Source organism: Mauremys mutica, chromosome 2 (genome assembly GCF_020497125.1).
Source record: "Mauremys mutica isolate MM-2020 ecotype Southern chromosome 2, ASM2049712v1, whole genome shotgun sequence".
Lineage (NCBI taxonomy): Eukaryota > Metazoa > Chordata > Testudines > Geoemydidae > Mauremys > Mauremys mutica.
Window position 1 is genome coordinate 39,842,666 of NC_059073.1, and position 20,332 is coordinate 39,862,997.

The window sequence follows — 20,332 nt, forward strand, 5'->3', positions numbered from 1 at the left end:
CATTTGGGTCTCTCTTCGTTCGCCTTTTGGTTTTTTAGACTTGACAAGCAACATTTTCAATCTATTTTTTGCAACGATGAGAGCGAGAAACTTTTTGTAAATGAAGGTTGAAATTCTCAGCTAACAATCTGACTACAGCGGCTGGGGCTTGTTGAAGAACACCATCTAGTGCAAGATGTGCAGTAAAACGATGAGTGTTGGCAACACTGGGGACTCAAGAAGCATCTTCAGACTTAACAAAAAGTGAAGCCCTGCAGAGAGTGGTGAGCTGAGCTGAGTTAGCTGCAGAATGAGCTTCAGTGGCTGTTGAAACTCCCAGATTTGCTCCCACAGTAGTACATGCAGCAGTTCTCTGCTCTCCTCCCCCTTCATTGTACTCTGCTCTGGCACAGACTTAATCTATTAGTTCTGTGGTAGCTGATCACACTTGATTGGCTACATCTTCCTAAATTATTTCACTAAATCTTGGGAGGTACTGAGTACCCACAACTCCCATTGACTTCCTATAAACGTACCTCTATGTAAGCAGCATCCACCAGTGGGTGTGGTCAGGGCTCAGCCATTTTCCCCATTGTGTTGATAAATAAATAAATAAAATAAATTATAAATAAATAAATTATAAAAGGGCACTCTACTAACACCATTGCTTGCACTAGTGCAGTTGCACTGTTGGTAGCAGTTACTGTCTCATCCTTTCTGGCACTAACAAAAATCCTCCTGCCTGAATGAGTCATTAGTGATAACTCTGTATCATTATACGGTGTTTTGTCATGATTATTATTTGAATTATAATTGTACCCAGAGTCTCCACCAAAATAGTGACCATAGTGTGCTGGGTGCATAGTCCTATCCTGTCGTGAAGAGCTTACAGTCTAAATAACTGGATCTAAATAAGAATGGAAGGAAAAAGAATTATCCACACTTTGTAGATGGGGAACTTTAATCAAGAGAGATTAAGTAGCTTGCCCAGGATCACACAGGACTTCTGTGGCAGATCCAGGAAAAGAATCCGCATCTCCTGAGTCCCAATCCAGTGCTTAGCCACAATGCCATCCTTTCACCTGCACTCAGGGCCCTTCAGAGGAGGAGACTTCATTCATACAAGGTTCTGGGAGCTGCCAGCTGTTTATAGCTAATACGTAGTAAGTTTAAGAACTGTGGAGTTGTTTAATTATTTTAGCCTGCGCATAAACAAAGTGCAGCAGAACATACCTCATGCAGACTGATGGTATAGAATGAGGAATAGATGTTACAGTCTAATTTGGTTGTAATACTTGGTGGGAAATTTTAACACAAATAGGAAATAGTAGTATCCAGTGCTGTTCTGAATAAGGCATTGTAATTTGTACAATATTTTTATAGGAGCAATGATCAAACACAATTGCAAACATCCATCCTGATGTTTATGTTGAGGCTTATTTTTTTGGATAAACATTTAAGATTTCACATAATACTGGACCATGAGGAGGGGAGAGCAAAAGTTTCACATTAACTCACCTTTCTCAAGCAAGATTTAGTGACAGTTGATTTCACAAATCACTAGCAGTTAATTGAAACAACTTTTCATCTGAGCATGAATGATTGAACATCGCATGAGTGTAAATCGTGCACGTTATATGATGAGGGGTGATGCAGATTGGTCAAATCTTTAACCTATACAGAGATCAAATTGAATGCCTATTGGTAAATGGTTGAAAAATGAACATCCTCTAAACTAATAGTGAGGGAACAGTGTGAAAAAGTGTAGATACATTCCCCATTTTAAACTAGCAAAATAATGGACTGTGGTGTATAACTGATGTGCAAAGGGTATATTGCTTCTTAATGTATGGTACAATAAGCCTTGTTTATTTTTCCTAGAACCCCATTCTTTAGAAGTGATTAGTCTCATGAGTAACTTCCTGATTAATAATGCTTTTTAATAAAGAAAAAGCACATAGAAAACCAGAAGTCCACTTTTTTCTTTTGAAATTGTTATGGATATCTTTCTCTCTCCTGCTGGATTCCTTTGACAATCCTGTGTTTCTTGCTGATTTATGTGACTTTTCATGGAAGTCATCAGAATGTTAGGGCATAAAGCATCAGATGAGTTCTGTTGAACAGTTCTATTGTGTCATTTTTTAATATTCAGCAAGTCATTTATAAAGTGATGTAAATTTACATGGCACTTCACAAATACTGGGCCAGTTTTCCGGTGTGTTATGCCAGTTCCACACTGGTGTTACTCCACTGATTTCAATAGTTACATTGGCAATTGGTGTAACACAGTGAAGAACCAGGCCCATGGGTTAAGAAACATTTTCTGCCCAAAGATCTTACAATGTAAGGCCCAGACACAGTGTGAGATGTTCAGGTAGAGGACAGTAAGGAGAAAGTGAGAATTACAAGGAAGAGTTGCTTAAAAAGTAGGCTTTTAAGGGGTATCTGGCAAGAATGAGAGATGGTTCCAAATGTAGGGGGCTACATTGCCGAAGACACGGAGGTGAAAGTACAAGAAGATTGAGACCAGTAAAGAAAGAGGAGTGTGAGTAGCACAGAGCGCAAGAAAGGAGGAGGGAGGAAGTGAGGTCAGGTGGAGGTCAGATTATGATTATGTACATTTGATGAATGTATCTGAAGTGTTCACCAGCCTGTAACTCATGAAATGAACACACACCCACACACCCACCAACCATATTCCAGCTTTGCAGCTTGTGGTTTCCAGTGCAAACAGACCAGATCACTGATGGATGATTCTTTCATGCAACCCTACTGATAATGCTGTGAAAGCCAGCATAGGGAACTGTTTCTGCTGCCAGCTAGGCAGCAGTACATCTAATAGCAAGACAAAGGCAGCAGGGCAGAAGCGAGATGAGAAATTACTGAGAGGGAGGTGGTTGGGAGGAAAGAGAAGACTTCTCGAGCATGAGTTCACCCACTAATTTCTTCTGCAGACCATTTCATAAAAGAGAGATGCTACCACAGAAGACCTCCCCTTCAATATTTCTAATATCCTGTTCTTTGGATCTCCAAATATTTCATTGTTTGCATGACCAGAACTGGCACCACAGAGAAATGGTGCTTCACAGACCATAGACTGAGATTCTGAGTTAGAAAATAAAGCAAAAATGAGAAGAAGAAAAAAGTAAAAGGGACATGGCCAAAGATAATATGAAAAAGAGGTTAGGCCTAAAGGATTAGGGAAAGAAAGAGAGGGAAAACAGAGCAAAAACAGAAGTCAAGAGACTAAAGAATGAAAGAAATAACAGGGTTAGCACTGCAGTATTGAGTTTAATAAAAGTACAGAATGAAATAAAGTGTCTGGGAAGTGAAAAGATAGGGGAGAACGGGAGAATGGCAAACTGAAATCTCAGGGAAGCTGCTACATGGAGCACAGGAAGGAGGCAAAAAGTAAACAGGCACAGAAAATATAACCAGAGGTAGCATTTTTATTTATTTAGGACTGCTAAGGAGTTATGAAACATGACTTTTGTTATGCCATGTTGAATACATCCTGGCATTTCTAAACCTAAACCCTGGAAATAAGGGTCAGAACATTTTCTGGCTCTCCCGCTTAAACTTTCACCACCAATAAAAATTGTTTGTACTTACATGAGAAAAAATGGTTGGTTGGTTGGTTGGTCTGAAAACAGTTATCTGATGCATTTCTGTTCATTTCCTCAGTGGTCAGTAATAATGAACACTGAAATGATGTTAACTCATCAAATGAAAATGAGTGCATCCTGGTGGGTTTAGAGGAAGAAATAATATTCAGTGAAGACTGAGCAAACATCAGATACTCAATCTAGGTTTTTAGCTGTGGCCATCACTATGCTATTTGAGCAGCTGTGGCTACGGTTTGCAGTATTGCTGTAGTTGTGCTGGTCCCAGGACATGACAGACAAGGTGGGTGAGGTAATATCTTTTATTGGACCAACTTCTGTTGGTAGGAGGGACACACTTTTGAGCTACCCAGAGCTCTTCAGGTCTGGGGAAGGAAGAAGAGTGTCCGAGGTAAATACAAGCTGTGACAGATTCTTAAGCAGAAGGGGTCACATGTTGTAGGAGGCCAGTTGAAATGGAATGGGCAGTAAGGATCAGACTGTTATGGACAAGGGGTTTGAGGTGGGCTCTTAAGGGTTAGCAGGAAGGCATGTGTTACAAATCATTATAATGAGCCGTGAAACCAGTGTCCCTGCTAAGTCCACAGTTGTTAGTGTCTAGCAGCGTTATGAATTTAAGTTCCCACGCTTGCCTTTTGAAGGTGTTGGGCGAGTATTGACAGATGATTTTAAGTGGCCTCCTACAACAGGCATTGCCCCCTATGCTTAACAATCTCTCGCAACTTGTACTTAGCTTAGACATTCCGCTTTTCTTTCCCAAACCTGAAGAGCTCCGTGTACCCTGAAAGTTTTGTCCCTTTCATCAACAGAAGTTGGTCCAATAAAAGCTATTATCTCATCTATCTTGTCTCTTGGCTAGAACTATGTAAATGTTTCTTGACTGAAACATCACCCCTAATGTGTTTTATTACAATCTAAATTATGAATGGATGCTGTTAGAACGTTTCCTTTTACCTTTATACTGTTAGGTAAAACAATACTAATCTGTGTGAGCAGCTAGTCCCTCTGCTTAGAATGGTGAATTCTGTTAGTACCTTATTGTAACCCCTGCTTGCTTGGGTCTGGCACTGTGTCCCCTCTAGTGGTGGTTAGGCCAGCTTGTGGTTGATGAGCCTGCTACAGTGTTGGCTAACAATACATGAGCTAAAAGATGCATCTCTAAGCTCAAGAGGTCCCAGGTTTGGTCCCCGCTGACAACGCCCCATGTGGGTCAGCGTTACAAGTGGTGTCCCGTACAGGGATTTCAGGCAATTCAACTGAGAAGTCACTGAAGCTTGGGGACGTGCTCCTCTGCACCTAACCCCTGCTTGCTTGGAATGGCTCACTATCCCCCTCTAGTGGTGGCTAGGCTAGCTAGAGATTGATGAGCCTACTACAGCCCTGTATAACTGATGTGTCTTTTAGCTCATGCAGTAGATGCTAATGCATTAAAGCACAAGAGGTCCTGTTGCCTGCCGATACTTGTGTTGTGTGTCAGCATTACATTATCTAATGATAAAAAGTAAAAAAGAGAGAAGCCACTGCATACAGAGAGAGAGAGAGAGTGTGTCACAGCACGTAATTTGTAAAAATGTAGTTAAATTCCTTTTGCAAGAATCAGTGTATTGACTCGCAGACTGTTGTCCAAACCTCAGTTCATACAGGTAAATATCACTGCATATCGGGTATGGTCCTAGTGCCCATGCACATATTAGCAGTTGGATAAGAGACATGTCTGTGCCTCTTCTTGCATGTGAAATCAGAACAGGATGTAATCATTATTTTCAAAATTAATAGATGTTGCTACTTAATTTTAAAAAACTTTACATTTTAAAAATCTTGTGTTTGCATTTTTCAGGAATGAGTCTTCTATTTCATTATAAGAAAACTAATTACTGTACCTCGCTTAGAAAGCTGTGACCTACTGAAACAAGCTAGCAGGGGAAAAATCAGCTATTGTCTCAATCAGTTAAATCTGATGTAGAAGGCAATAAAGGCTGATGTTCTTCTGAAGTCTCCTATGTGTACTAGAATTCATAGTGTGAATTATGTGCTCTGTGTAAACTTTACATAGAATATATCTCAAAAGACAAGAGTATTCAGGCAGAATATGACATACAGTATATTGTGTTAAACCAATTTCTATTATATTCTATCACACACATTTTATCCATATATTCCATTATGACAATGAGGTATCAAGATAAATACACAATTCTGAATGTCATTTGAGTAAATTAATTTTGACAGTAGTATAAAATTTAATTTTATAAATAGGTTTATCTTCCATTTCAGCAGTTACTGTACAAAAGTGACAATTTGTAGTAGAGATATAACGAATATTCTCTTTTAATATTGGTTGACTTTAATATTTTTGTGGAGTAAAATTATAGATAATGGTCACTAATTGCAAATACAGTTTGGTGATTCCAATATTTATATGAATGGCTGAACAGCTGCTCTTTCTAGAGTTGATTATTAGAAGCTGTAGGCTGTGCCACAAGTTACTGGAAGGATATTTTCCCACAGACTCTCAGTAGAGTTTGGATTTCACATGTGAATTCTGTGTCATGATCTGGCAGTTCTGTATGTACAATCAGAATGGCTGGACTTGAACTTCACGTAGACTACTAAGAGCTGGAGACTTGTTAGATGGCATTGACTTTAATAAGCTACACTACATATCAATCAGTACAGAATATTGCCCTAACTCATAATAGAAAGAAGTAGGCTTTATTGTTGAGTAGAGCTGGTCATAGACTGGAATTTTCATTCTGTAGGAAAGTCCAATATTTTGAAATTTGTCTTCAGTTGGAATCACAGCAAAAAGTCAATTTTTTCAAAATCTCCTGCAGAACAGAAATTCCCTCCAAATTTGATTTGGAACCATTGAATCATTTCAATAATGTGAAACTGTTTTGTTTTGATGATATAAAAGTTGAAACAAAATAAATAGAAATTATAAAGTCAAAACCAAAACATTTTGACATTGTCAGAGTGAAATAAAAGTTGAAATTATTCATTTCAACATTTGGGAAAACTTTTGTCAAAATTGACTCATTCCTGCAAAATGTTTTGATTTTTCTGATTGGAAACTGGATCCATCCAAAATTTTCAATCAGCTTGATTGTTGAGGATCCAGTGATACAACATCCTCAACTTGTAAGTTCAAGATGCTAAGACTTCTTGGAAATAGTGTTTCATTATGCATGTGTTACGTGCAGTATTTCTGTATTTTATAAACATTGGTTTATGAAAATTTTAAAATTCTTGTTTTATTATTGAATATTTTACATTACCCCGGACCCTTGCACCAGTTTTTACAATATCATGGTTTTGTTGTAACTTTTCAACACTAATTCACAGCTATGGGATGAGAGAGCATCTGTTAACAATTTTTTTTAAGGGATAATCTAAGCACAAATGTTGCTCTTTGTGAGAGTCACATGCTGTTTATTTAGACAGAAGAAAGATCATGAATTCACACTGGAATATTGGCTTCTCATATTACTTAGGGCCAGGCAGCTTCTGGTGCACATTCTGTTTCAGTCTCCACCACTATTCAAAAAGTGTACTACATATATGGTTACAAAGAGCACTGAACTAGATGCAGGCCAGATTAGAGGCCTGATCAAGTTGTTGCTAAATGCATCCAGTGACTGGAATGTTTTTGTGCACTTGGGTGGTTTTTGTCGCCATCAGTGAGCTCCTTGTACAAAAGAGCTGTTTCAGGAGAAGGGAAATAGTTTTAATATCATTAGATGTCTGAATATTAGAACAAAACCAAAACAAAAGACATGGTGCTAGGGCCAGACTTTGAAATAGGCTCAGCTCCCAGTTAGACACCAAAATAAATGGTGAGATTTTCAGAGGATAGCCGCATGTTGGGTGCTGATTTCTCATTAAACTCTGGCCCTTACTTTGGCTCCAATTAGGCACCTATTGTCTTTTTGAAAAATCTGGCCCTCACCGAGCTTTTTGAACAAAAACTTCAGGCTCCCAAGTTACTCTCATAATAGAAGCCAGGTTCACTGCAGAAAATGTCTGTCATGTTCTTAATATATGGCCTCCTTCTGAAAGAATGCTGCTAGATAAAGTCACCCCAGCTGGAACCAGCTAAGAGATTTTGCCAGCTCCCCGGCTGTTAACTTAACACCAGTGTTGATGAATACTAGGTATACCCTATGCTCAGTGAAACAGTTGAATGCAATAGAGGCTGGAAAAAACTTTTTATTCCCATTTTGGTCCATAATAATTAGGAAGCAGCAAATATTTTATAAAATTGCTGTTTTCCAAAATGCAGCCCCACAAAAGGTAGAAAAACATATTCCATTCCTACAGGACTCATCTGAAGTCTTCTGGGACAAGGAGTTAGTTGCTTTAAAGGCCATGGATGGTTCTGATAAGTTAAATGAATATTTTACTATATTTATTAATAAAGCCTATGGTAAATTATTGTTTTTTAGAGTTGTTGTTCTGAAATAATTAAAGAACAAAAAGCAGTATGAAGACTGACATTATTTTGACTTCAGTATACTCTTGACAAAGAGGGAAAGATGATATGAAATAACATGCCCAAGTGGTAGGTTAGGGAAACCAGCTGGACTCTTTTGTGAATTAACCTCCGATTTTAGCAACATGGGCTTTCTATGTTTTTTTATTTTCCTTTTGGCTTTCATTTTATCTTAGGGTATCTCTATACTACTCGCCAGATCGGCGGGCAGTGATCGATCTAGCGGGGATCAATTTATCGCGTCTGGTCTAGATGTGATAAATCGACCCCTGAGCACTCTCCCGTTGACTCCTGTACTCCAGCGTCGTGAGAGGCGCAGGCAGAGTCGACGGGAGAGTGGCAGCAGTCAACTCATTGCGGTGAAGACACCATGGTAAGTCAATCTAAGTACGTCGACTTCAGCTACGTTATTCCCCCCGTAGTGTAGAGCAGGGCTAAGAGAGGAAAATATTATGTCTGAGCTGTGCTGTGTTTCTGAAGCTCTTCCCACTCAGCAGTGAGTAAGTGATCTGGGTAATAAATGCTTAACCAACATGTTTTTCTTAAATGTTAATAGAGTGAAAACCGCACACCTCCAAAAGCCAAAATAACTGGAGGGACAGGATCAGATCCACCCTCCCCATGTGTACCTGGCTGGATTGCATCCTAAATATCTGAGGTTTTGCATGCTGTCTGATACTAAGGTGGGGTTAATGAACGAACAATCGATCGATAGATGCTAATATCACCTGGGCAGTGTTTTTATGACCAAGCTATGACCTCCTAAATACAGGTATTTGGAATGGGCCATGAATTAAGTGGAGTCACAGTATAACACGCAGCTCTGCAAAGCATGAATTGACATAATATGGACTTGTCCCCATCCTTTCAGTGCTATAAATATTCATGCTTAGTCATATTTCACTGGTGCAAACCATCAGCCTTACATGAAACCTCAATGGAATCAGGAGACTGTCATTCTGGCATCTCTGATTAAACTGAAGCCAGTACAGTAGTGGGAATGCGTGAGGGCATTCCTATTGCAGTCCAGCTCCTGACACATAACTGCCATTTGTCTGTCTCTAAAAGATTCCAGAGTGGAACAAAGAACAGCTGCTCATAACATGACAGACATTAGGTGGTTATTCATTTAACCATTGATGTAGACTATCCTGATGATAATAAATTATCAATTATTGACAGGAGCACTGCATCTCCATACTACCTGCCCCACCCCCAATCTTTGAGACAATACAAAGGAATTATGACAAAGAGAAACAGGAGACAACACGGTTGCAGTTGCAGCCCTTCTGTGCCAGAATAAATCTAAAGGGACTGACTATGCTTTTGATGTTGGATATCCATAAGAGTCTCTAAGCTCCTAACACATTAACTTGGGCAGCCCAAATAGGACCAGCAGCTGCACAACCTCTCTCACAGGACATAGCTATAAATTTTGGATTTGTGTCTTTAGCTTTTGCGGGGTTTATATGATATAAAGGAAGAGCATATCATCGTGTTGTCTAAGTAGCAATTGAGGGCACCCTGTATTTGGGAAGGATTCTTATGTGTAATATGGTAAATATGATTGCAAAAAACCCTTAGCAACAAAAACATTAGGACATTGGCTAAGACTACAAGGCTACCATGAAAGACCAAAGGGTATTCACTAAACTAGCTTTGTAAAAGGGAATTATAATAGATTACTAAATAGCAATGAACAATTTGATAGTATATGAGGGCTGTATCTTATGTTTAATAAATAAAGTATAAGTGTTTAATAATGCTCCTGATTGCAGATCTCCTTCCTTTTCTTCTGTTCTTTTTGCTCCTCCTTCATGCACTGTTTTTACTTTCTGGTCATTATACAATTTAGTTTTATCTAGCATATTTCTGCATATTATACTTCTTATATGGTGCACTGCTTTTGTTATATTACAGTTCTATTTGCTGAAATTATTTGTGCATAGTCTCAAAAAGAATGTGGTTTTTGTTTTTAAATGCATCCTTCCTATGAATTTTACAGAGTTTGCAGTTTGACAGTTTAAAGGGTTATAATCCGGGAGGCTAGGCCCAAATCTTATTTCTGTATCTTTTTCCCCCCTGCTGTTTGCAAAGCTTGGGTAGTTTTGAATAAGTTGGTTTTCCCTTCAGAAGAAATGCTGCAGAAATGTTGATTTTTTTTTTTTAAAAAGCAGCCTGTTGCCCAGCACTTTGAGTACTGCTGTAATAGTTAAACAAACAATATGAATGCAAAATAGAAATAGTAGTAAGGAAACAAATCATAAGATTTGAACTGTGGCACCGGGGGACGGGGGTGCGGAAGAAGCTTGACCCAACCAGATTTTGCTCTTAATTGTACAGGGGTTAAATCCCTTGAACTGAGAATATAATTTGGCCCACCAAGGCTGGGAGTTTGTGTGGTATTCACTTGCAGTTTGTTCACTTATGGTGAGTCTACAACTGCAAGAAAAACACCTGCAGCTGGCTTGTGTCAGGTGACTGCGGCTGGCGGGGTTATAGAATTGCAGTGTGGGTATTCGGGCTTGGGCTGGAGCCTGGGCTCTGGGAGTCCCAGAGTTCAGGCTCCAGCCTGGACCCAACGTCTACACTGCAATTTTATAGCCCCACAGCCTGAGCCCTGCGAACCCATCAGTGGACATTTTCCAGTCCCTGGTGTCTTATTGCAGTGCAGACATATCTTTAGTTCACCTACACCTGAAAGAGGAGAGGGCAGCTGGAAGAGGTCATGAGGTTGTGAATGACAAAGAAAAAAAATGGAGAAATTTGAGAGAGGCTGAGGAAGAAAAATGTTCAGGAGTAACCTGTTGTGGAGATACCAGTGAATATTTACACAGCTTTCTGTGACTGTGCACTGCAGTAATTACTGAACACTGGTTCTTATCTTGGCAACTGGTGCCTCATGTGACACATTTGTGTGATTTACAAGCTGACACACAGCACATTGCCCACATACTGTCATATTTACTGTTGGAGTTGCATTAATTATCTGGCCATGGCAACACCAATCTTCCAGCCATCAGTGATGGGGGTACAGAGGGAAACAAAATACGCAGATGGGAAGAAAATGTGTTATGTTAGCTAGATGCTTCTTTGAAGAGAGACAGCTGATTATTCTAAAGCATGGCTAGCATCAAAACATATGAAAGTCTAAAGGAATAACTGATGCCACAAGGAAAACATGCCTTACAGGAGCATGTACATTAATAGGCTGGCTTAGGTAAATATTCACCTTCCGTTCCTCCTAAAATCCCTTGCAGGACACAGGAAGAGAGATATGCATGTATGTGATGGAGCAGGGACTGGAGACCTGACATGCTATATGAAGGAAGAGTAGAAGTAGTAAATATGTAGCATTTCACTAAGCAATGACAGCAGTTGGGGGAGGGGAGAGATGGGTGTAACACACACCCACCCCACCCCCCACACACACACACACCCACCCACCCCTGAAAGGTACTGACAGCAAGAGACAAAGCCTGACCCTGTGGCTCCATGGCTATGGAGCCCAGGCAGAGTGCCATAACCTGCTGTGCATTGTTCTTACAGACCTGGGCCGTGAATGCCCAGTTCCAACCAATCCCCTGGAGCAGGGTCAGAGAATTCCACCCACACTTACTGCCATGCCTGGCAATGGGATCACTGGAAAGTGATACCAGAAGGAGGCTGTGCTTCCCCACTATACCTGGGTAGGCAAGCTAAACAAGGCAGTCAAACAGCGAAGGGGCTAAACATCTTCACTTCTCTCTCCTGCACCAGCTGCTACCTGTGTCATGAAGTTGTCAAACATAAGGCCAGGGGCCCATCAGGCCTGAGACAGGCCTTCTCTTCCAAAAACAAGAAGCTGATGGTGAGAAAGCCACAGAGTGCCACAGACACGTCTCATTCTCCACATGTGTGGGAGGGAGGAGGGTTGCCCACACTGAGCCCCCCTGTTGCCAAGCCCTATCCTGTCGGGATGGGTCAGGCCAGAACTGAGCGAAGACCCTCCTTCTATGAAGCAAGATCCAAAGGACAGGAATTATATAGGGCGATAAATGGGGCTATTACCAGAAGTAATATATGGGGGGGGGGGAAATTTGGGAAGAACAAGTATTCTAAACTATATTGCAAAGACCAGAGTCCCATGCTGCAGTGACAGAAGGATGGATTAGGTGGCTTCATAGGATTTTCACTAATTTATATGAATGTCTCCTCACTTGCAAGACTTGAGAGAAAGAGAGAGCCACATCCAACTTCACAGATAGTCCGAGTTACAGATTTCTTATGTGATTCCATTTTTCATGTGTCCATTGTTGTAACTCTTGGCTTCTGCAGTCATCACTAATTACTGTGGAGAAAGGGAGTAGAGGTGCAAGTGAGTGGAGAACCACATATATTGAATAAAACAATCTGTTTATAGACAAGCCAATATACACTGGTTTAGGAAACTGACCTGAATGCTGCTTGCTTGAGATGGTAGATAGCAGCCTCCCTTAATGGTTATGTTGCTGCAGCATGACATGTTGTTTTGTCTCTTAAGCTTTGGTCCATTTCAGGGATTGTCAGGGCCTCATTCAATTGGTTAGCAGATGGCAGTATTCCTACCAGTTGCTTCTCTCAATGAGGCTCTCAAATTATATAACTTGGATAAGCCAAAGACAGAACTTGTCCCTTAGTGGATTTTCCTTGGACACAGATCAGACTGTACCTAAGAGACCATGAGTTAGCTGTTTCTGAAGGCAAACAATAATAAAGAGGGAAGTGATTCATGATTATTTTCCACAAGATTTTGAGCTGATACCAAGGTCAAGTTGTTTTGCTCAGGTGGTTCTATCCCATGATTTCTGCTGGCCTCTGTATAAGATGCCTTCAGCTCAGATACAGTGGGGAAATATTCTTCACAGTTAGCACCATGTTGCTGAAACTTTCCATCTTCATATACCAGAAACTCTCAACATGTAAATCCTGTATTCATAGCATTGTAGAAATTAAAGCTGTAAAACCCCACTCAGTTCTCTTGTTCATCCCACCGTCAGTGCAGGATTGTTCCCTAATGTATATTCTTAATTGTTTTGTTCATTCTGGTTTTAAATAGCTTGGGAAATGGGGCTCAAACTCTTGGGAAGGTTTTCCACAATCTAATAGTACTCACTGTTCCAAATATGTGCTTTATCATCAAGTCTGTATTTTCTCATGATTTGCCTTGTTATTGCCACTTTGAACACTCCAAGGAGTTCCGGTCTCAGAACTGGCTCTTCACGCCTTTCAAACTTTGCAGGCAGTTATGTCTCCCTTGTCAGGTGCTGAGTGCCCACTGAGCCTGTCTCCATTCTGCCTGCACCCCATCTTTCCTCTTTAGTCTAGTAGCAGCCCACCCATCATTATATTCTCCCTTCTCTTCCTTTCAACCTTATCCTTTCCTCCAGTTTTAAACTACCCTCTCCCAAATTAAGGAGGTCATAGCTCTCCTCTGCACTCATTAGAATGATAGCAGCAGAAAAGGAAGGTGTGACGGGTTCCCCCTGGGGTGCCACCTGGAACTGGAGTACCACTGAGCCCACCTGACCTACCGGCCTGGGCTCCCTCTTACACTGTACTGCTGTGACCAACTGCAAAGCCCTCCAGGCTTCAGCCTGCACTTTCACCAGCATACATATAGTTAGGGACACATCCAGCTGCAGTTACATGCAGGCACTTTGACCAGCCCCTGCATGAGAAGGCGACAGCTAGGGCAACTACCAGCTTCTCAGGCATGCATCCTCTCTGGAGTATAAATCCAAAATTATATCATCTTGCTCTGCACAGGGAACTGTACAGTGTAAGCCAGTGATGGGCAAACTTTTCAGTCCAAGGGCCACATCTGGATATAGAAATTGTATGGCAGGTTATAAGTGTTCACGAAATTCCCGGCCAATGGGAGCTGCAGGGGCGGCGCTTGGGGCAGGGGCAGCAGACGGAGCGGAGCCTCCTGGCTGCCTCTATGCATAGGAGCCGGAGGGGAGACATGATGCTGCTTTCAGGAGCTGCTAGGAGTGGCCCCCGACCCTGCTCCCCATCTGGAGCACCAGAGTGGAGCAAGCTCCAGACCCCACTCCCCAGTTGGAGCTCAAGTCCAAATTAAAATGACTGGCAGGCTGGATCCGGCCCATGGGCTGTAGTTTGCCCACCTCTGGTCTAGAATGAAGACATCTTGTTTAGTGGGCGTTTCCCAGGTGTAACTACATGTGAAATACAGATACATAGTGTGACAAAGCTCTGTCCTTGTCTCCGTGGGTCCTGCATTTTCTGATGGATTTCGCTAGCCTCAGAGGCTCACTGTGACCCTCCCCTTAACCCTTCTCCCTCAAGAGACAAGGGTCACAGTCTACTGAGCCATTTTCATCATAAGTCAACAAGGAAGGTGAGGAGAATCTATCCTCCCTTGCACAGTCTCTGTTGTCTCCTAGGCTCAGTGATTAATCAGGGGGCAAAGGGGGGGAGGCTAGGGCCACCCTCTACTCCAGGCTCCAGCCCAGGGCCCCTAATAGTATCAGCTATGGTACCTGACCTTTTAGGAACAGCACACGTACAATTCCCTGGGCTACTTCCCCACAGCAGCCCCCACTTCCTCAAGCTCCACTTCACCCTTACCTCAGGGTCTCCTTCCTTGTGCCTGATCTGGTGTGTGTGTGTGCAGCTCAGTCTCTCCAACAGCGCAACTTATCACAGCTCCTGACATGCACACCCACCTGACTAACTGGGAGGCTTAACTAGTTTCAGCCAGCCCCTGATTGGCTTCAGATGTCCCAATCAACCTAGCATCTTCCCTGCCATCTGGAAAGCTCTTAATTGGCCCCAGGTGTCTTAATTGACCTGGAGCAGCTGCCATTTACTTATCCTGGTACCAGGGATTTGTTTAACCTGGGGCTAATGTATCTATCTCCCACTACTTTTCTATAGCCACCTGGCCTTGCCCCATCACAATAGTCAATGTTCATAACTTCAGATACAAAAATGCTACATGCATACAAATATGATAATCTTATTCAGCAAATCATAATCTTTCCAATGACATCTCACATGACTTATTTTGCATAAAATACATCATAACTATGTCATAATCATATCTTAATAATATCATTGTGAAGAACATGGGGTGCAGAGGGAAGGAACATCCTTATAATGGCCCATGAGCACTGACAGGAAATCTCAGCTCAGTTTACAAAGGCTAGTGTTTGTCCTCTCCACATCAAGGGAGGGGCGGACTGAGTAATAAACTTACACTGCTCAGGCTTCTGACCAGGGCAAGCTGGTACAGTTCTGGGGAGCTGCGGGGGAGGAATTGGCTGGAGCCTCTCTCTTGTTGGTTCATGAGTGGCTGGGAGAACCATTCATGTAACTCAGGTGGGTGTGTCCCTGCCTGTGGATGGCTGTGTAAGTGCAGTTCCTGCCAGAGATTTGTAGCTTGCCAACAGCATCACAGTGTGAGAGGCAGCCCAGGTTGGTGGGACAGGGCTCAGCAGTCTCACAGTCCAGGTTGCATGCTGGGGACCCCGTCAAGACCTTGCAACATCATCTCCATAGACTTTTATAGTATGTTGATATCATCACAAGTATATTATGCTGTCCCATTCAAAAGACTCTTTATTTATACCATGCCATTCACCACTGTATCTGATGAAGGAATTACTATTGGTGCAGAAATGTTATGAAAAATAATTTTCAGTACTCAACTTTTTTTATATCTTCTTGGCATTTATTTTTCAATATATGAGCTATTTTACTTTGCTCCCACAAATGTCACAGTGATCTTAGTTCATTAATTCCTTGCAATGTTTTATTATTTAAAGCTAAGATTTTACGGTCCCTACACTTGGGGGAAGGGGTGGAGAAATATTTACAACCAGGTCCACGTTTTTGTGTTTGCTGCTTGTAGTAAAAATTGTTTTAGTCAGTGACTCTAACCTTAATCTAAGCTGAGCTAGACATAGCCATTATGAAGAGCTAGGCAACAATAGATGAAGTAATTGTAAGGATCTCCAAGTGTGGATTCTCTACTCAGACTGCAAAGGGATTTGTATCACCTGTGGATAAAACAGGGATGATTCATCCCAATATTACTAATTTCTGGAGGGTGGCCTATTTAGGGGAGCATTTTTGGTGCAAGGAACATATTGGTCCACATGCACTACAAGCATAATCAGATGGAACCTCATGGAGTTCAACAGCATTGTCCTCTCTCTCACACGAGCTATGGATTTCATCCCATTAGCTCTTCTGTAATAACATTCAGCAAGTAAGCTTGCTGAGCATGTCTCCCCCAGAAGGCCAGAAGAACAGGGCCAGGTTTACATGTTGGGCACCCCTAGATGCAGGGGCTCAGAGCCCCCCCACCCCTGTGCCCACCACAGCCAGGAGCTGCAAGGTGCCCCCACCATGGCCGGGAGCGCCGAACCACCATGGGCAGCGGGGGTACCCTGCCGCTTTTAACTTTTAGGCACCCCACTGCCCAGCACCCCCTGCACAGCCAAGTGCTCCACACTGACCCCGCAACCCAACATACAGACCTCCCCCAACCCCACTGCCCAGTGCCCCCCAACCCCTCACTGTCCAGAGCCCCCCCGCACAAACCCACTTTCCCAAGCTCTGCCCTTCCCCCACCCGCCACACTCACCAGCCCCGCTGGAGATGACTGTCCGCCGGGCTGAGGAAGGAGCACTCCAGCAGGGTTGCGTGGGGCCCTTCCCCTCTTAGCAAGCCCCGCCTCCTGCTGGGACCCAGGCATGGCAAAATTTGAATTTTTTGGCACCCCTAGAATGCTGGTGTCCCTAGGCACATGCCTACTGTGCCTACTGCAAAATCCGGCCCTGCAGAAGAATGCTAGTTGCTCTAATCATGATGCTCAGTAATTACGGTTATAACTTTTTGTGTGTGTGCGCTATTTTATGCTGTGTTTTTATTGTCTGGTGCAAGTATATTTCACATGCATCTTAATATAAATTTATAAAAGACTAATGTTTGCACTTCTGTAACCCCAGAATGAGGTGTCGCTCCCTCCATTTATTAACATTTGATTTGATAAAGCTTTTGGACTGAAAATGTTCATTGCAAGTTTCAGTCAAATGGCTGGGATATTAAACATCACAAACTAGGGATTATAATGGTTATAAATGCTAACACATCCTTTCCTGCAGCTTTCTCGCATAGTGTCCTCATAGCTCAGATGAGAATAGCACTTACATCTCCAGTTTTGTGCCCTGAAAGTAGCACAACCTACAGAATTGTGTAATAATGGCAAGTCCCGGTGCCAAACCAAGAAAGGGGTTTTGGGTTTTGTTTTTTAATTAAAACAATGCTGCTTTATAGTGACCTACATCATTTCACCTGGCAGTTTGATCTTCCATGCTGCTCCCAGAACATGCATGTGTCATTTTTCCTGGTCTAAACTCCAAGATTGCCAGCCTGAAAATGTCTGGTTGCTTTAATGTAATCCCTTCACTCTGAAAACTCCCAGGTTGTTCATTATGAACCCAATCCAACGTCCATTTGAAATCACCGAGAGTCCTTCCACTGACCTCATGAATATCAGATCTGGCCCATAAATCAACAGCCTTTGCACCATCTCCAAGGAATTCAGGCCTTGGATCCTGTCAGGGCTTTACATCACTTGACAAGGGTGAGTGAGGAAAAGGTGGTAGCAATATTTACCATTAAAATGGTATTTTCCAACTTCAAAGTACTTCACAGACATTTTCTCTTATAAAGGCCAGTTTGGTTTTGTTGTTCAGGTCTATAAGCATTAGATGTTAAGGGCCCGATCCTGAAAAATATCTCCTGATGATTTCAATGGGAGTTGCAGATGCTCAGCAGCACACAGGAAATGCTCAGCACCAATGAGGAGAGGCCCTACATTTTCACCTCCTCTTTCCAGGGAAGAAGGGGGAGAGGCAGCCATGACCCATTTAAGTTACATTTTCATAAATCATGTTTCATGGCTTTCATTTGCATAATGAATCCGATCATTTGGGTTAATTTTTGTTTGTAAAGAATGGCTTCCCACAATTCAGTCACGGGCTGGAACTTAGTAAGAGCTGGGGGATCTGGCTATAAATGCACAGCAATTATCAGGAGAAGCACTTTTAACCATGAAAATGAGGTGGGTTTTCTTTTAGAGATGTGCTTTTTTAAGCTTCCAGTAAAATTAATGATACTGTCCTTTGGAGTATCATGATCAGGCTCTGAAATGGTATTTAAAAACCAAAGGCCATTAATCCTTACTGCACCTATAGCACAATACGGTACATAGCAATTTGCCTTTAACAAAATATAACCGTGATTTAATTGAAAAACTGCACATATGAGTTGTGTTCAGGAATATTTCTTCATGATTATTGTAAGGGAAATGACTTAAATATTGTAAATGAGGTGGTTAGCAGATCACTTTTTTCCCCATACAAGATTTTGAAAGGACCCTAGCTAAATAAATTTACAATTATCGGATAGCTCTTATTCCTGGCTACAAAGGAGTATTGAAAATACATTTATTGACATTGGCAAAAAGTTTAGAGTAAGTGAACTGAAGTCAACAAGTGTCAGAAAATTCAAATCCTTGTTCTTCCCTCTCCCTCCCCCCCCCCCCAAAAATGAAAAACAAAATTAATTTGTTTTTTTTTCCTCCTCAGATAAAAATTTTTGACACCAAGATGGGAAAACAGAACAGCAAACTACGTCCTGAGGTCATGCAAGATTTGCTAGAAAGTACAGACTTTACAGAACATGAGATCCAGGAGTGGTACAAAGGCTTCTTGAGAGACTGTCCAAGTGGACATTTATCTATGGAGGAGTTTAAGAAAATATATGGGAACTTTTTTCCTTATGGGGACGCTTCTAAATTTGCGGAACACGTGTTCCGCACTTTCGATGCTAACGGCGATGGAACAATAGACTTTAGAGAATTTATCATAGCCTTGAGTGTAACATCTAGAGGTAAACTGGAGCAAAAGCTGAAGTGGGCATTCAGCATGTATGATCTGGATGGAAATGGATACATCAGTAAGTCAGAAATGCTGGAGATAGTGCAGGTATGTACTGTTCAGGAGGGTTTTACGTTTTCTCTTTCACTCTGATTAAATTGTGGGGGCAGTATTGTGAATGTTGGGTGCGCAAAAGGTTATTGTGATATCTTCGCCCACGTTTTTAGTCTATTATATATTTGCTTGAACATAAAAAAGGTACTGTTAAATTTGGCAAAGGTGGAATACCAATTGGAGTAGAAAAGGAGATGTTTATAGCTACTTGAAGCTTTACTGAGTAACCATGCGGCTTCTTTGTGGGCTTCCCTATGCTGGGAAATTACCTTGAGTTTGAACACGAGAACTAACATGATGATATATATTACAAAGAACTCCATGTAGACAAGGACTGTCATATTTATCATCATGTCAGCTGCTAGTGGGTCACCCTAGTGCGGAGCCCTGGGATGACCAAGACCAGCTAACGCATTTTTAAACGGGACTGGCCCTGTCTATCTAAGAGCAAAGTCCTCTTTAAAATCATATTGTATGAAGAAATAGCTAAAATGTTTGAAAGCTCTTTTCCTAGCCCAGACATGGCCTGAGAGCTTTACATTGTGTTAGTTAATATAATTTTCCAGTGTAGACAAGCCCTCTCTTGTGATTCCATGCATGGCTTCAGGTATATTATCTAATGTTGCACTTATGAGTTCTTCCCCATTTTCATCTTTCTCTAATGTGTCTTTCCCCTTGAGGGCACAACAAATTCATTGAAAGCTTCATTTTTTCTTTGTTATAGTACACTTGCATAGTTTTAATCTGTGCAATCCACCTCTGCTAGGGAAGCGCCTGCCTCCTCGTCACTGGAGATATTGAAGTACTAACTAGATACGATACTATTCATATTTAAAGATCTGATAGAAATAGAGGGACTGGAATGCATACAAATTACAATTTATGATGGCTAATTCCATATGGTAGAATCATTATAATGCATGCCATCCTGCTCCTTTTTATTAGTCTGTCTTTGAACATCCTCCCAACAGTAACCAGTGATGGCACTCGTTCTATTCCGTATACATCAGACCATAGACTTGACTCAGTTGCAGCCACCTTCGTCATCTTTTTTTTTTTTTTGTATTTTGTGTGCTTGTTTGAAAGTTAAACAGGACTTCATGTTGCTAACTCTGAGGGGCATGAATGAATATTTTAACAACTGTGTGCCAAATTCAGACTGGTATAAATGGTACAACAACAACACCATC

At 41.7% G+C, this 20,332-nt stretch overlaps 1 protein-coding gene and 1 long non-coding RNA gene across 9 annotated transcripts in view; one reads left to right on the plus strand and one right to left on the minus strand.

Moving 5' to 3' along the window:
• Window positions 1-20,332, plus strand: part of NCALD (neurocalcin delta) — a 233,307-nt gene that overhangs the window by 190,260 nt on the left and 22,715 nt on the right. For 3 of the 6 annotated variants that reach the window (XM_045005099.1, XM_045005096.1, XM_045005095.1), the window contains one exon: window positions 18,738-19,136. In XM_045005099.1, coding sequence (XP_044861034.1) covers window positions 18,759-19,136 — 378 coding nt within the window. In that variant the 5' untranslated portion in view covers window positions 18,738-18,758. The other 3 variants (XM_045005100.1, XM_045005098.1, XM_045005101.1) reach the window with 3 other exon arrangements.
• On the minus strand, window positions 11,564-15,032 carry LOC123363757. Of its 3 annotated transcripts, none has more exons than XR_006576885.1 (3): window positions 14,707-15,032; window positions 12,530-12,784; window positions 11,564-12,424 (listed from the first exon to the last, which is right to left on the minus strand). It is a non-coding gene; the product is annotated as an uncharacterized LOC123363757 (long non-coding RNA). The 3 variants fall into 3 exon arrangements; XR_006576883.1 differs by having other exon boundaries at window positions 12,530-12,809; XR_006576884.1 differs by having other exon boundaries at window positions 12,530-13,041.